Source organism: Spea bombifrons, chromosome 4 (genome assembly GCF_027358695.1).
Source record: "Spea bombifrons isolate aSpeBom1 chromosome 4, aSpeBom1.2.pri, whole genome shotgun sequence".
Lineage (NCBI taxonomy): Eukaryota > Metazoa > Chordata > Amphibia > Anura > Pelobatidae > Spea > Spea bombifrons.
The window spans coordinates 26,806,692-26,822,685 of record NC_071090.1 but is presented as its reverse complement, the minus strand read 5'-3'; the positions used below and the strand labels follow the sequence as shown (position 1 = coordinate 26,822,685).

The window sequence follows — 15,994 nt, the reverse complement described above, 5'->3', positions numbered from 1 at the left end:
GTGCATGCCCCTCGTGTATTTAATTTTAGAACTCCAATGATCATTTGCTTTCAGAGTGCCCTTGATAGTTACTATAGAGTTATTTCTGCTATAGAAGAAGTTAGACTTGTATATCTAAGTTTCAGATATATTTTTGTAAATGTTTAATCCTAAATGCATAAGAAGGGTGGGAAATAATATGACAAGCTACCAGCACTACTTTATAGGAATAAATATTCCCAAAAAAGCAATGTTGGAGAGAGCTGTATATAAACATACCTGGTGAATATAGTATTTGCTCAATTGTAAGATTATACGACGACCCCCCCCCCCAACATTGGAATATTAATTTAGGAAAAAAAGAAAAAGCCTGAATATAAGACTACCCTATAGGGAAAAAAAAGTTTTACTAGTAAATACCAATTCACATGTAAACTATTTTTTCATGTTTAATAAAACTATGATTGAGAATTTTTTTTTTTATCTCCCACTCTGCCCTAGTAATGCACATCTGCCCCCCATATATGCCTTATATGCCACCCTGCCCCCTAGAAATGCCTTATACCCCCATATGCCACTCTGCCCCAGATATGCCGTTTAACCCCCTATCTGCCACTCTCCCCCCACAGATATGCCTTATACACTTCTGCAATGGGCCACTTAACTAGACTTGCCCCCCAGGCCGTAGGCTGCCAGCCCTCCCCTGGAGATCAGGCTGTCTGAAGGCAGCATGCATTCTCCCCCATCAGGGTGCCAGCATCCCTGGCTCCATGTGGACATCTCCATTGTAGCACCAGACCTCCATTGTTCGATTGTCTACCTTTCCGGTGGTGTCAATGTGACGCTACCATAAGGACTGAAAAGAGGAGTAGAGACTCGCAAAGGTGTTTCTAGACCATGGTGGGATCTCTGATCAAACCCCAACCCCCGTTGTACACATTGCAATAAAAAATGCATGGCTAAGGAGGTAAGGAACACAGTGAGGGGGCAGGATTAAAATAATTTGTGGCCTTCCAAAATATTTAAAAATATATATTTATAGATTACTGTAATTGGAGGATGTCCCTGAACATAAATGTGGTTTATTTATCAGCAGACACCTATCTTGTAGAAGAACATTAGCAATTTTGTTTCCTGCGTTTTTGTTGTGGCTTAGTTTTTTTAACCTATACTAATAATATTGTTTTATATTTATATTAATATGTTTCCATAATTGTACTTCCTTATGAGAAAATTAAGCAGCTGCCTAAGGCCTCCACTAGACTAAAAGGAGATGCATAATCCAAGTGTCACACAGATTCTTTGCTTTAATGTGAACATAAATATATTATGTTCAGATTAGATTTAAAACATGATTTAAAATATACAGAGGCCAAGGTTATACTTGAACTATAAGTGACTGATTTAACAATTTACAATACGCAAATGCAGCTGAAAATGAAATTCAGAACCTTTCATCACCAGCACTAGTATATTACTATATTTTCTATGTAATATGCCTTGCTTATTCACTGATGTATGTTGTTTCCCTGCATAGTTTGACAAATACCAAATATTTGTATTGCTTACATTATGTGGAAAAATGTCAATGAAAATAATGAATAGCGTATATTAGTGCCATTAAGACACAGTGAAATGCATTCTTCATCCAGTCAAAGCATATATTTAGCCCAGGAGTGTTTGCACTGATGATGAATTATTTCTGTTGTTGTGATAAATCACACAGTTTAATCACATTTTAGCACATCCACTCCTATTCTTGCTTATGCCATAATAACAAAAATTAATTTTTAAAAATGCAATGAAAGAAAAAAAATCATCTCAATAATCATTTAAAATCATTTTAATAATGAGTATTGTTCATCTCTGTTACAGAGGAAGACAAGGATTATTGGATAATCCGTCTATATAATAAACTCATTTAGGAATCTGTTTTGTCTGTGAAGGAAAAGATACTGAATAAAGACATCACTTAGAAGCTCAATACCTTATTTACCTTGTATTTAATCATGCCTCCAAAGTGCCCCATGTTGCCCGGTCTTGCTTTTGCGGGCAGTGAGGATCATCGGCCAGCACAGACTTCAATCACAGCTCAGAAGTATCTGCCTTGCGACATCTTGAGGTATTATTATTATTATAATTAATATACTGGCACTCTGCTTTAATGTATTGGGAGGTGGCGCTGCATCTAGCCATGCCCTGCCACGTCTATCATCACGCCTAATAAAGATGTCCAGCTCTAACAACCTAAAATATTGGGGTGTAAGCATAATTTTAAGTGTTGTAAAGTACACAAAGAAGATCCTTGCTCAAAACAAATGGGCACAACTGGAAACGTCCCAACTTCTTTTGGAGCAAAGCTAGGGGAGTCATTACGAGAGAAAGGTTTTTTTTAATAGATTCTCTGCACATATTGGCAAAAAAGCCATCATAATGCTACAGTGCACTAAAAATTCTGTTGATGCAAGAAAATATAATTCTTTGTATATTTTTATTTACCACTAACATATGTACTTAGTGATTTACGGTTAAAGAAAAAGCACCACCTGCTTCTAAGTCCTCCAGGACGGAAATGAGGTCCAGTGCCCACCCCTTTGGCACACAAAGGGTGCAACCTGTGCAAAAAGTGCTCAGACCCCCATTATCAGATCAGGGAAAGGGGCCCTTAAAAAATAAAAACCCAGATGTTATTATGCCTGATGGGGAGTAGATGGCTTTCATGGCCCTAATCGGTATCTCTCTTTTTTAAACCCTCCATCCCATGCCCAGTGGACGTGTCATAATTCTAATATGTATTCAAATATAATTATTTTCTTATAATTTAACTACTCTGTTGATTGTGCATGACATAGGTGAGTGGATATAAAGTTAGGTCTTATAGCCCAGCCCATGGCTATTATATGTCCCCTATCCTATTCCACAAAGTGATTACTCCTTTGCTTAATAGGATGTCCCCTTGGCTCCCCTCTTCAAAACAGTTATTTAAATTTTAACTTTTTAAAAACAAATATTTATTACTGTGCCAGGGTGGGGGTATTACAAACATCTAAATCACCTCATATTACCTATCTTAACGCACAGTTCCAACTCACAAGTAATTGTGCAAGAACAAATGTACCTCAAAATCGAACCAGCTGTACTAGACACAAAACCATAAGTATGCACTATGCCTCAGTTGGGAATGGGGAGCAGGTGTTAAATTTGGTGTTATCGCTCTCACACTCTTTCATACTGGTCACTGGAACTTCAACATGGCACTTCATGGCAAAAAACTCTCGGAGGATCTGAAAAAAACAATTGTTGCTCTACATAAAGATGGCCTAGGCTATAAGAAGATTACCAAGACCCTAAACTGAGCTGCAGCATGGCTGGCAAGACCATACACCGGTTTTACAGGACAGTTTCCAATCAGAACAGGCCTCGGTCGATCAAAGAAGTTGAGTGCACGTGCTCAGCATCATTTCCAGAGGTGGCCTTTGGGAAATAGATGTATGAGTGCTGCCAGCATTGCAGCAGAGGTTGAAGGGTTCAGCCTGTCAGTGCTCAGACCATACGCCGCAAACTGCACCAAATTGGTCTGCATGGCTGTCATCCAGAAGGAAGCATCTTCTACAGATGATGCACAAGAAAGCCTGCAAACAGTTTACTTTAGATATTACTGGAACCATGTCCTGTGATCCGATGAGACCAAGATAAATGTATTTGGTTCAGATGGAGTCAAGCGTGTGTGGCGGTAACCAGGTGAGGAGGACTAAGACAAGTGTGTCTTGCCTACAGTCAAGCATGGTGGTGCGAGTGTCATGGTCTGGGCCTGCATGAGTGCAGCCGGCACTGGGGAGCTACAGTTCATTGAGGGAACCATGAATGCCAACATGTACTGTGACATACTGAAGCAGAGCATGATCCCCTCCCTTCGGAGACTGGGCTGCAGGGCAGTATTCCAACATGATAACGACCCCAAACACACCTCCATTGCCTTGCCAAAGAAGTTTAGAGTAAAGGTGATGCTAGGGTAAAGGTGATGGACTGGCCAAGCATGTCTCCAGACCTAAACCCTATTGAGTATCTGTGGGACATCCCCAAATGGAAGGTGAGGAAGCACAAGGTCTCTTACATCCACCAGCTCTGTGATGTTGTCATGTGTGGAAGGGGACACCAGTGGCAACTTGTGAAGATCTGGTGAACTCCATGCCCAAGAGGGTTAAGACAGTTTAGATTTTAGCAAAATATGTAACATTTGTTGGTAGTTATGAACGAAACTTGCCAGCAGAATACATTTCTATTGACTGTACAAGAACATTGCCTGCTATTAGACTTTCACATTCATAAAAGATTTTAGAAGTACACCATCATCCTTTGCAAAATCTAATGCCACAGTCTATATATATTTACTCTTAAAGCACTGTACCAAGATTGCTTGTGTATACAGCTGTAATAACAGTGAACCTATTTACCAGCAGTTACTTTATAGTATAAGAACGTTAACTAGTGGATATTATGAGAAAAAGCTATATCGCATTTTTTCACAATGAGATTAGTTTGTCGAACCAGGACACTGCTCTTTATCACAGTGTTGTTAAATTGAGTATCATTTTTATTATTATATTATTATTTATTTATTTTTTAGCAGCGAACAGTCAGATAAGCATTGATTATAAACACATTTATTAAGCTTTAATATTTTTCTATGGTTTGATTAAAAAACCTGTTCAAGTATTAACTACTTTATTAGGTATAATACAACCCCGTACATTAATGTTGGCTGTAGAGCTAAATTTTATGTAGGAGTATAGAAGACAAAAAAAGAATATAAAAGGGACCAGTGCACAAATCTATACATGGAGAGTGAGGCAAAATATTATTATGACAATGTAGGAAATGTAAGAATATCGTAATGTTTGTTTTAGCAAATGTATGAATTGAAAATATTCTGTCACTGAAATCTAATAATTTTACTGTATATTACTAAAAGCATGCACTTAGAATAAGTGCAATATATAGATACTTAGATTGTGAGAGCAAAAAACTAATTGGCTCATCTATTATTGGTGGGGTAATCTCCTACTACATATCTATTTAAGTCCAGGGTCTTGTATAGAATAGTGACAATGCACTAAATGAAGAACAGTTCTCTGAGGACCATAAAGTGCATGTGATTTTTTTTTTATGTTGGCCCAATTTTCCACTCATGGCTCTTGCGCTAATACAACTAAACCTATTCTTCTGCTTAATGTAGGTAGCAACTCCAAACACTTTTTTAAAATTTAAAACCTTTTGTCACATGTTATTTTTCTGCATTATTGTTTCATGGCTACAATAATAAATTAAATTGTATTGCATTATACATTCTGGTGTACAGATGATTTATTATGCTAGTGTGGTGCGGTCAGCATTCTTCCTGAATCACTGAGCCTAATTGCAGCACATACACAGACATACATTGTGTACATATCAACGCAGGTCCTGGACACCAACATGTAAATGTATATACATAATTATGTATACCATCTTGATGTAAGCACTTCTTACAAATCTCTCTTCTTATATCTTAAAATAATGAGTAATTCCAATAATTAATAATAATTTAGTGGTTGCATGGAATAAAATGAATAAGAACGATCTTGCACAAACTAGTCACCCTACTTCTCTACATTAAAATGTGTAATTACACATTATTGCCAGACATAAAGCATGTACTACTCAAGCTTTATATTATAGGCTAACATACTGGTGAATAATTCAATTAACAGCAGACAAAGGCCATTCGCTCTATCTGGTCCATTTACCACTTCTATTAGTAGGCTGTTCTACTTATCTACCACACTCTCAGTAAAGTAAAACTTCATTACATTACATCTGACCCTCTAGTTTTAGATTAATGACCTCTTAACATTTCTCCTCATTGTAATGTAAAAATCACATTTCACCCACAATCAATGGAAAAGCTTACAATGTTTTCATTATTCAAGTATAACACACATTTAATTTTGTGACTCTAATTTGTTTGTTTCTTAAACATTTTGTGAATGGTTATGTAACAATTATGCCAAAAAAGCTGAAGCCATAAGACCAGATCCATATATCATGGGTTAAAATCAGTGCTGAAAACCCCAGGAATTGTATGGAGAGGATTTTCACCAGTCTCCCCTCAGTAATTCAGCGTTACTGTGCCTTGTACGAGCACTGGTTGCACTGAAAGTCTTCGAATGCTTAAGACAAAGTTCAGACATTCTCTTCCTGCAATGTCAAAGCTTAGACCACATTGGACTAGCAGAGACCATGCACAGACCCTGCTGGCATCTCTGATAACCCTCACACCGAGGAGAAAAAACATTACTTATTCAAAATTCAAAAGAAAGACCTACCAAAAAGATGTCAGCTGTCTCTTCACTGGGTATTTAGTAAGGACATTCACGATAATTATACTTAGCCTGCATGCATTTTCTTACTGATATCACTGTTTCAAGAGAAAAAGCAATTGGCCACTTAGATTAAAGTAGCAATTGACTTATATTCTACTTACGCTACTAAAATAGTAATCTTAATGTTTGGATTTTATGTCAACAGCAGAGTTAAGGAAAAAAAGAAACACACGTAAAACACAAAAACTAACCATTAGCTTGCTCAGATGAAAACAGAAATTATAGTGTTGAATCAACACACACGGTCTTGTTTTTCCAACCAATTTCCACTGAACAGATAGAATGCTCGGGAAAGCTTTTCGTGCTCAGCGTAGCTGTGGATTGATTTTCAACGGCAAGAATAGTCACACATATCATGGGAAAACTAATTGGATAATATATCAAGTTGAAGTAATTGGAAATGTTCAGCTGACTTTTAGGACACGTGTGTGAACCTACTTGTCTATATTTAGACCAAACTACTCAGCACATATTTTTTGTAGTTTTCTATCATGAACATGTTCATTTTGTTAGTTCTGTTGTATGATCACAAAGAACATTTGCCAAAGTGATTATGCTATGGAATGTCAATGTTGAGGAAAGAATTTAGCAAGCAGAAAATCTGGAATTAAGGTTTTTTTTTCCCCTAAGGACAATTGTAAGTGTTATTAAAAGTACAAATGTCACTGCCCATACTGTTTAAGTGAGGATCTGACCGCACGTATGGAAACTTCCAGAGTCTGTACTGCTGGTAAACGCCTCTCTTCACAGCAATAGATCACACAAACTACAGAAAGTAAGCATGAAAAGTCAATTTCTATGCCTATGTTTTTAATGTAGTGATATAACTGTAAAAATTCCAGGAGTCATCATAAATCCAGTAGGGCCTGGACAGACCCTCCATGGCATTTTTTCATAAAGAGTCTGTCTCAATAAGAGGCTCACACAAAGTAATATGAATACACGAAGTGTCATAACATGCCCTAAATAATTCAAGGTGTTTTTGCCTGGGATTCCTAAAAAACACTAGCATCAAAAGCACATTAAAGGTGACTATTTTTACAATTGAAAGTGACAGCATTTTCCACATTTCTCATACGTCCTTGTTAAATATACTCTCTCATTTAGCGTACCTACAAATTATATGATGGTTTTTTTCAGGAAGGGGAGTAGTTTTTTTCTTTTGATTTCATATGTATAGTATGTTATATAGTGGAAAGAGAGGTGCAGAAACACTTCTCATTCTCTGCGGATCTCTTTTTAGAGCAGAAAGGGAGAAACGCAGACCAAGAAAGAAGAAAGAATACAGAAGAGATATATAGAGGGAGAGACTATGTCAGTGTACAGTGTTTGAGTGCCCGTGTGGGGTTTCAGTGTTCAGTGTTACACTGAGTGTGTGTTAATTTAGTCTTCAACTGTGTGGCGTGTCCACATACTGTACAAGAGTGATCGTGTTTGGAGGTGACAGTGTACAGAGTTAGATTGCATGGGGTATAGTGTTAGTCTGAGTGTGTGTTAGTGTACAATGTGAGACTATGTGGGGTATCAGTGTACGGTGTTTGACAGAGTGTGTATTAGTGTACAGTGTTAAACTGTGTGGAGTGCCAATGTACAGTGTATGGTGTGTTAGCATATAGTATAAGACTAAGTGTGTGTGTTAGAATATGACATTTGATCAAGAAAGGTGGAGTGCAGAGGGACATGCAGAGAAAAAGCTGCAGACCAGGGGGCATAGCAATTTATTCCTTTGGGGACCAAAAAGCCTTATACCCCTGCACCACAGAGGCTGCAAAGGCCAATATTACACCCTTGCATTTCAGTTGTCTTGTATTCAACATGTTTAAGCAGTATACTTTGCGCTTTTCAGTCTAAATATCAATATAACCAGTTTCACAATTTTCTCAGAATTAAAATTTAAACCATGCTGGGCTCCATGAGGACAAGGAAATGTTCTTTTTCGGACATACCATAGTGTTATAACACAAGATAGTTTAACATGCAAGGACAGCATTTCTTGAGCTGAGGTTCCAGGAAACAAGAACATAGTTTCAAGAAGAAACTAGAGGGCAATGTTTCCTGATGTCTTTGGAGAAAAAATGTTTGACAAGACTCTATTCATGCCAACGGTTTTCTAAAGCCCTTAATTCTCACAGAATCCAGATTTAAGTTGCCCATCAATATTTAAGCTAGCAGTTTGCTGTGCTCACCAAAGTCAGCAATTACCTTGGTTTTGCTATGTCAGGTGTTTCTTCAAGCTATTTAGCAATTCTCCTTTCTACGCTGAAATCTGAAAATGTAACTGCAAATGCGAGAAATGTTTCTCATATTTCTTTTTTTTTTTTGACCATGAGAAATTCATCTTAAATGCAAATGAAATTTGATGCGATTTGTTTTGAGAAACTCTTGTTTTATTTTTTTGAGATCCCTATATATATATATATATATATATATATATATATATATATATATATATATATATATATATATTCTTGCATCCCTATATATCCCTATATATATATTCTTGCATAATTTCAAAAGCAGTGTGCTGTTATCATACATTTTTATTTCTACCATATAACCCCAGTGATACATTACTTTTTTTTCCATAGAAACTGTTTTATATAAAAAGTGATTGTTGGTGCAGCACTTAGAAAGTATTGGTTAGACCTTTACATTGGTTGCTACAGTGATAAAGGCAATTTTAAAACATTGCATTAGAATTAACATATTTATATACATTGGGAATTATATTTGATCTAATTTTCAACTAAGCCACAACAATAGACTAACAGTCTTCTTCAACAAATAACACACAAGGTTATACACTGACATGTCCTTACATTATGTAAATATTCATAATGCAAAGTAGATCTACTTGATTTATTTAATAACTAGTTTACCTTTCTTTGGCAGTGATGACCTCAACCAAACATTTCCAGACCCGTACAATGCTCAGGAGGATTTTCAGACCATTTTTTTTAAACTGTTTTAGTTCAGCAATATTCTTGGGATCTCTGGTGTGAATTGCTGTCTGGAGGTCATGCTACAGCATCTTAATTGGGTTGAGGTTGATAGTCTCACTGGGGCACTCCAGAAGGTGTTTTTTCTTCTGTTTAAACCAATCTGTTGTTGAATTACTTATATATTGGAGACACTAACATTGTTTTTAAATGTTTTGGTACTTTATTTATTTACCAATGTGTGGGTCTTCCAGGGGCTAGTCCGTGGGTTGCATGTCTCCACTGATTGCTGTTGCTGCTTTCTTGCATCGTCTGTCCCAGCTGTAGGGATGTTCCATTTGCTGTGAAACCATCAAATTTATTCTACAGGGGACGGTGGACCGGAACCCATATCATTGAATGCACTTTTGCACTTGAGCTGCTCTCAGTGCGTACATTAAGCGTGAGTGTATTGAAATAAAAGTTTGTTGTATTTAATATAAAAAAGTGCTGCACTATAACCTCTTCTTTCTTTTATGTACACTTGGGTCCCTGATGAGACCTCTCTTACGCTATTAAGAGACTGGTGATATACACTGTCACATCATGACATTAAAGGGTTGCTTTCTTCATGCAAAAGGTGTTGCTGTAATGCCTCAATTTCGAGGCATTCAGCAACACTGAAACCTGCTCTAGGGACCCTGTGTGATACCTTCCTGGTGCGTCAAGATCCGCATATGGCGGCGGGCACCTGATTTAAAAGTGTAGGAGGCTATCAGCAATCTTCTCCAAGAGCAAACTGTGTCGCTGAAATGCCTAAATATCGAGGCATTCAACGACATAGAAAACCAACTCCAAGATGCACTGTGATCGCTCCGGAGAGTGGCCACAAGCGCCATAGCGAGAGGTTTTGCCTCTCATAAGATGGTAGCACCCACTAAAAAATAAAAACTTAAGAGAGTCCCTCCAAAACTTTTTAAGAACTCTGAAAAAAAAAACTAAATTAGAATAATAGAAAAATAAGTAAAAATATGGTAAAATGGAAAAATAATTATCCAGTGATGTTACCATCAGGGGAACCATCCAGTTCCAACAAAATGTAAAAAGAAAATTCCAAAAAAGGAAAAACGTATATTTTTATAAGCAGGTCCTAAAATTTGTGCTGTATCTTCCAAAAGATCCTGACATGAAAAGAGTTAAAATACCAGCATTAGAAATACACTGAAGTCTAGTTTTCAAAAATATATATTTTATATTAAATTGGATATCTTCAAAGATGTTCCAAATAGAACATGGGAGTAGGCTGACCAGATATAAAAATTTGAAGTTGAAAAACTGAATTGTGCATTTCCCAAATGTGGACTTTAAGCCACCAAACAACCCAACAAACCCATGCACGGGTGGTATGCTGAACACATATTGTGATGTTGTTTAGATGTGACATATACCAGGAGCTGTAAATTTATACCTGAAATTCAATTTGTGTGAAAGACAAAAAAATACTGCAAATTTTGGCAAAGGCTGATGATAAAATTAGTGCATTGAGAGTTACATTACTAGCATTTGATACCCTGGGGTGTCTAGTTTTCAAAAATATATAATTTTTATATAAATTTTATTTATATTTTATGGGGTAAGTTTAATTGGCTTCAAAGATGTCCCAAATAGGACATGAGGAAGGATTACAAGGTTTGGAAAATATGGTTTTGAAACAGCAATACTCTACTTGTACTTATTGCCCTATAACTTGCAAGAAAACATAAAAACATTGAATATATCTCAAATCAAGAAAAATATTAGAATCTAGTTAGCAGGGTTTTTCATTAGCCTTTGTAGATTAGTAAAATATTTTTCGAATAAAAACCAGATGAAAGTGCTTTTTAGCATATTTTGTTATAAATTAGATGATATGATCAAAATAATAGTATCTAAAGATATCCCTTCTTGTCCTATAAAACAATATATAACTTTTGTGGTTACAGTAAATGAGAGAGAAGAAAATTATAACTATACACGAGCGCCGCAAAAATGTTAACAGCCTCGGTTACGAAGGGTAAAAAAAAAAAGAAACAGCCCTGTCCATAAGGAGTTAAAGACAATTTGTCTTACTGCGGACAGACAAACTTCAAGTCTGTTAAAGATCTTTTTTGACTCTTTCCAGGTTTATGCAAATCAACAAATCCTAATCTTATGTCCCCAGAGATCTCTAGTGTTTGAGGAATGGTTGTCATCATTTGTTTGTGAATAGCAAACTCAAAAAGTTTTGATAGGATGGGGCAGCTGACAAACACCTCCAATTTTTGACAAAGCAAAAGGTGAGGATCATTAGCTTATTAAAATACATATAAATAAGACATGGCTATGTATTATTATTCATGCTTACTTTAACCCCTAGATGACCAGGGTTATTCAATACTACTTTTTTTTTTGCTATGTCTTTTTTCAACCTTAATTTCCCTCACATTGACATGGGAGCAGTTTTATCCAATGGCATACCAAGTACATAACAGGTCTTGTAGGACCATTTTTATGATGTACCTGAAACTTCATCATTTGGGAAGGGGTTTATATGCATTCTTTAAAACTTTTGAAAAAGCTGCTGCTCCAGAGAATGCTCCAAAAGAATGCCTCCTGTGAGGGCTGATGCTTCAAGTTATTGACTGGCATGCCAAACCAGTGCTGGAGTTGACTGGCGGTAAGCATACAACACGTCAGGAGATATGGTCAGCGAACACATATATGCACAACAAATAGAATAAATTATTAGAGAGGCACATTTTGCAGAATCCGTTCATGCATTTTCAATGCAGGCCTCACAGAAGTTTAAAGGTAGCAATCAGCTAACCTGCATTAAAGTATATATATAATTGCTGGAATGTCCATTTAATGAGCATTTAAATTCTCTGAAAAATAACCATCATCTTATATTCAAGGTCATCTTCTAATCAGACCTCAAATAGAGGTGCACATTCAAAAAAGCCCCGGAGGAAGTGCCGGCATCAGCAGCGGAGGTTGTCTGCGCGCATTATATATATATTAGTTGTATATTTATTTTATTAAGTAAAAATAATATATACATGATTAATTTGAAGTATATTTTCATAATTTAAACTATTAATATCACACTAGTACTGTATTTTTATTTACTTTTGGTTAATGCACGAGGAAAAAATAAGGCACTCCCATCTAATTGAAGCCGCACAAAAAGCCATTTGCAAGGGGAATTACCGATGGGTGGGATGAGTTTTCTATTCAGAACCTGGAGACTATAAAGGAACGATAAAAGAGAAAGGGGGCGTACACTTGCAAAAACCCAGAGAGGGCGAAACACGTCTGACATGCCCCCGTCTCTTTCTTTCCTGCTACAAACTATACATGTGTTCCTGCTTCCGCTCCTGCTCAGAAGAAATTCTTTTTTCTGGCATTATAATAGAAGATCCAACATTTCAGGACAGAGTGAGATCTCCGAGGCATGCCTTTTTTGTTTTTTAGAAAGCACTGTATGTGAATTGAACGGTTATACTCACAACATTTTGAGGTAAGCCTCGGTTGTCCAGCTATTAAATATTCTATTTGTACATTCCATTTTATTGTTCCTGACATCTCTGTTGGACTATCCTTCGCACTCTTGTGCTTCCATTCCTACTTGTTTATCTCTCTGGACCTCCTTGTAAGGGTGCATCCTCTGTTATTATGCTCCAAACCCAATCCTGATACCATCCCTGGCGCTACCATTACTGTTAAGCAGTGGCACCACTCTCCAGAGCAAAGGTCGGCAGACAGTTGCACTGCCAGAAGACAGCAGCCGATCTATTTTTGTTCCAGAAGATAGTGAGGGAAGGTCTACTCTTGCAGGAGGAGTGGACCTTACTCTGCCTTCTACAGAGGTAGAAAAGGATATAATCATCTTCAATGACAGTGTTGTTGATGACAACAATGACCTGGATTTAGAGTATGAGCCAGACACATCTTCCAGTAATATTTTATTCTGTTAAATTTGTTGCTGCTTGCACTCTGCAGAGGCAGAAGCTTACCTATGCCACAGGTTCCTCTACATACAATGGCATCACAACCATCATGAATACAATTATGAAAAAAGCATCAGCCATTTGGACAGCAGCCCTTGATACTTTGGTGGGTAATAGTATGACTCAAGTTCCCCAGAGTCAAAGCATTTCTTGAGGAACTGTCAATTCCTAGTACTGATTCTCTATGTTATTGGGACCAGAAAGCTGTTTTTTCACCAGACATCTCTTTGATGGCTCAATAAGTAGTTGCCTAAATGCCCACCCACAAGTGTCCAAGTGTCTGTGACCGGCAACAAATTTCACCCCCATGGCTCTCCCCACACCTGGTGGAGCAGATGGCTTTCTTGAAAGTCAGTCTTCCACAATTAGGGTACCCAGCACTCAATATTCAAAGTGAGTGAGGTTATAGTGTTGTAGCTCTGTCTCCTTTCTTACTCTGATCATTTTATTAAAACTATAATATTGTGATAATTCAGTCCTGAATCATTTTTTTGTGATATGGAGGGGGAATCTGTCTTGTAGCTGGATGTTATCTACCAGTGCTTGGCCTGTCCTGTCCTGCTCTGTGCCCTGCCCTGTGCCCAATGTCCTTCCTTACCCTAGTAGATCAAAGCATTATTTTTTTCTAATATTAAAGGATGATTTAGTCTGTCTGCCAGTGACCTACTCTGCCTCTGCTGCAGCTCAATTTCCTTCCTTCCTCTGAGGGATAAATATGTTTCTAGTTGATGGGGCTGGATAAGTGCTGGCTTCTACCCACTCCAAGTGCCCTGCTACTACTGCTGCCATATCACCTTCCTTTCTTCCTTTTTTTGGAAAAAAATTAGTCCCATAGCATGTTGCTGAATGTGTGTATCCATACTGGTGGTGGTCCTGCAGTGCAAAACAGAGTGTAAATCTCTTCCTGAACCTTGAGATGATGCTGGTCCAGAAAGATCCAGAAGGTGTCAGGGAACTCCTCCATGCATACGTCTAACTTAGTAACTTTGTTTTGTACCATATTTTAACAATATACAACAAGTGCCAAGCAGATTTCTAATAAATATTTTGGTGTGCAATATATAAAAACACTCCAGGAACAGTTTATATCAATTCCATTAGCTGGGTTTTTTAAGTTATTTTGATGTTCATCTTACCTTTGAAGAAACATTCTTTGCTATGGATGATGTAGATTTTCTTTCTATATAAGCAGGAAGACCGATGAAGTTCACAGTGATTTCTATAAAACTTTCCATCTGATCCACATATTGGCATATAGTGATGCTTGCATTTTTCCACACAAACACATTCCGGTAGTCCAGATTTTAAACTGACAACACATCTTCTTCCTTGGCCACAGTATGTCTTTTCACAAGGGGAGGTTATACTGTCTTGGTTATAATTTGCTAAAAAACAAAATAATTACTGATTGAATATACAACAGTAGATACAGCACATGCATCAAGAACATGTAGCGGGATCAAATTATGGTTAAAACTGATTTTTGACAAAAAGCTGATATATTGGATGGCAGGGATAACCCATAGGCCAAAGGTCATCTGTAATCAAAGTTGTTTTATCGGCAATTATATTTAATATTATGTAATTATACAATTCATCCTATGTTTTCATTGTGAACTTTAGTTGAGCTGGCTCAAGTGCCCCACCCCCTCCATCTTTGGGAGTAGAATTGCATTCATCCATGAATTAATCTCACTCCCATTGGGCCAGATTCAATGACCCATCTAAACTTTAATTGGTTTAAAACAGAGATGTATAACGCATGATTTGTGGCTCAATGACCTGTCTAAAGTAAAATCCTCAAGAGTAGAAAATAAATGCTAAAAAAATGCTACAATTAGAGCTTAAAGGAAACATCTCCACATAAGGGGCTCAATGGGGTAGACGGACAAAAAGTCTATGATGAGGTTTAGTCAAATTGTCTAGATGTCACAGGGTCACAGAGGCAGTTGCAAATAGGGACACGTAAAACGCCCCTATTATTGTAAAATGAGACTTTGTTCTACAAAAATCAGTACAGATGACAAACGTTCTCCCAAACTTTGAATATACGATTGGACTATATCTCTCTTATTAAATTATCTCCTTGCCAACATTTGCTTCATTTTATTAAAGCTAAATGAATTCTCCACACCTACAATGATAAAACAAAAAAAAAAACTATAACGGAAAAGGTAATCAAGTAAAACAACCCGCTAACTGTACGCAGTATTTATGAGCCGAACAGCACTACATGAAAAAGATATAATGCATTTAATAGTCATAAAAAAAGTAATTTACATACATTAGGAACTGATTATCAAGTTACTTTGGAGCACTAATGAACTTTGCAGAACGAGGCCTCAATCTGGTAATTTGCTGTTACGACTGACAATCAAGGCAGAGAAGGATTTGTCACTTTGGAAGACTGATGCAGAAAGGACATATGTTGTAAAAAGAAATATTGCATGTATAATTAACATAGTATACTTAAGTCAAAGTTGATAATTTATACTGTGAAATTTAAACGGGAACTCACTAGCAAAGCTTTTAGCATAACTAAATTCTACTACAAACTTGTGTTCCAAACATTTTGTGTTCCAAAATGTTGTGTGCCAAATATTCTAATTGTTTAGGGGTGTTTATATTAACACAATGCAAACCCTAG

The 15,994-nt window shown here is 36.9% G+C and overlaps 1 protein-coding gene across 1 annotated transcript in view; it reads right to left on the bottom strand.

Annotated features, from left to right (window-relative positions):
* FSTL4 (follistatin like 4) overlaps positions 1–15,994 on the bottom strand; it is a 154,846-nt gene that overhangs the window by 71,504 nt on the left and 67,348 nt on the right. The window contains exon 3 of the mRNA XM_053463642.1: positions 14,484–14,732. Within this exon, the coding sequence (XP_053319617.1) occupies positions 14,484–14,732 (249 nt within the window). The remainder of the gene's footprint in view (positions 1–14,483; positions 14,733–15,994) is intronic.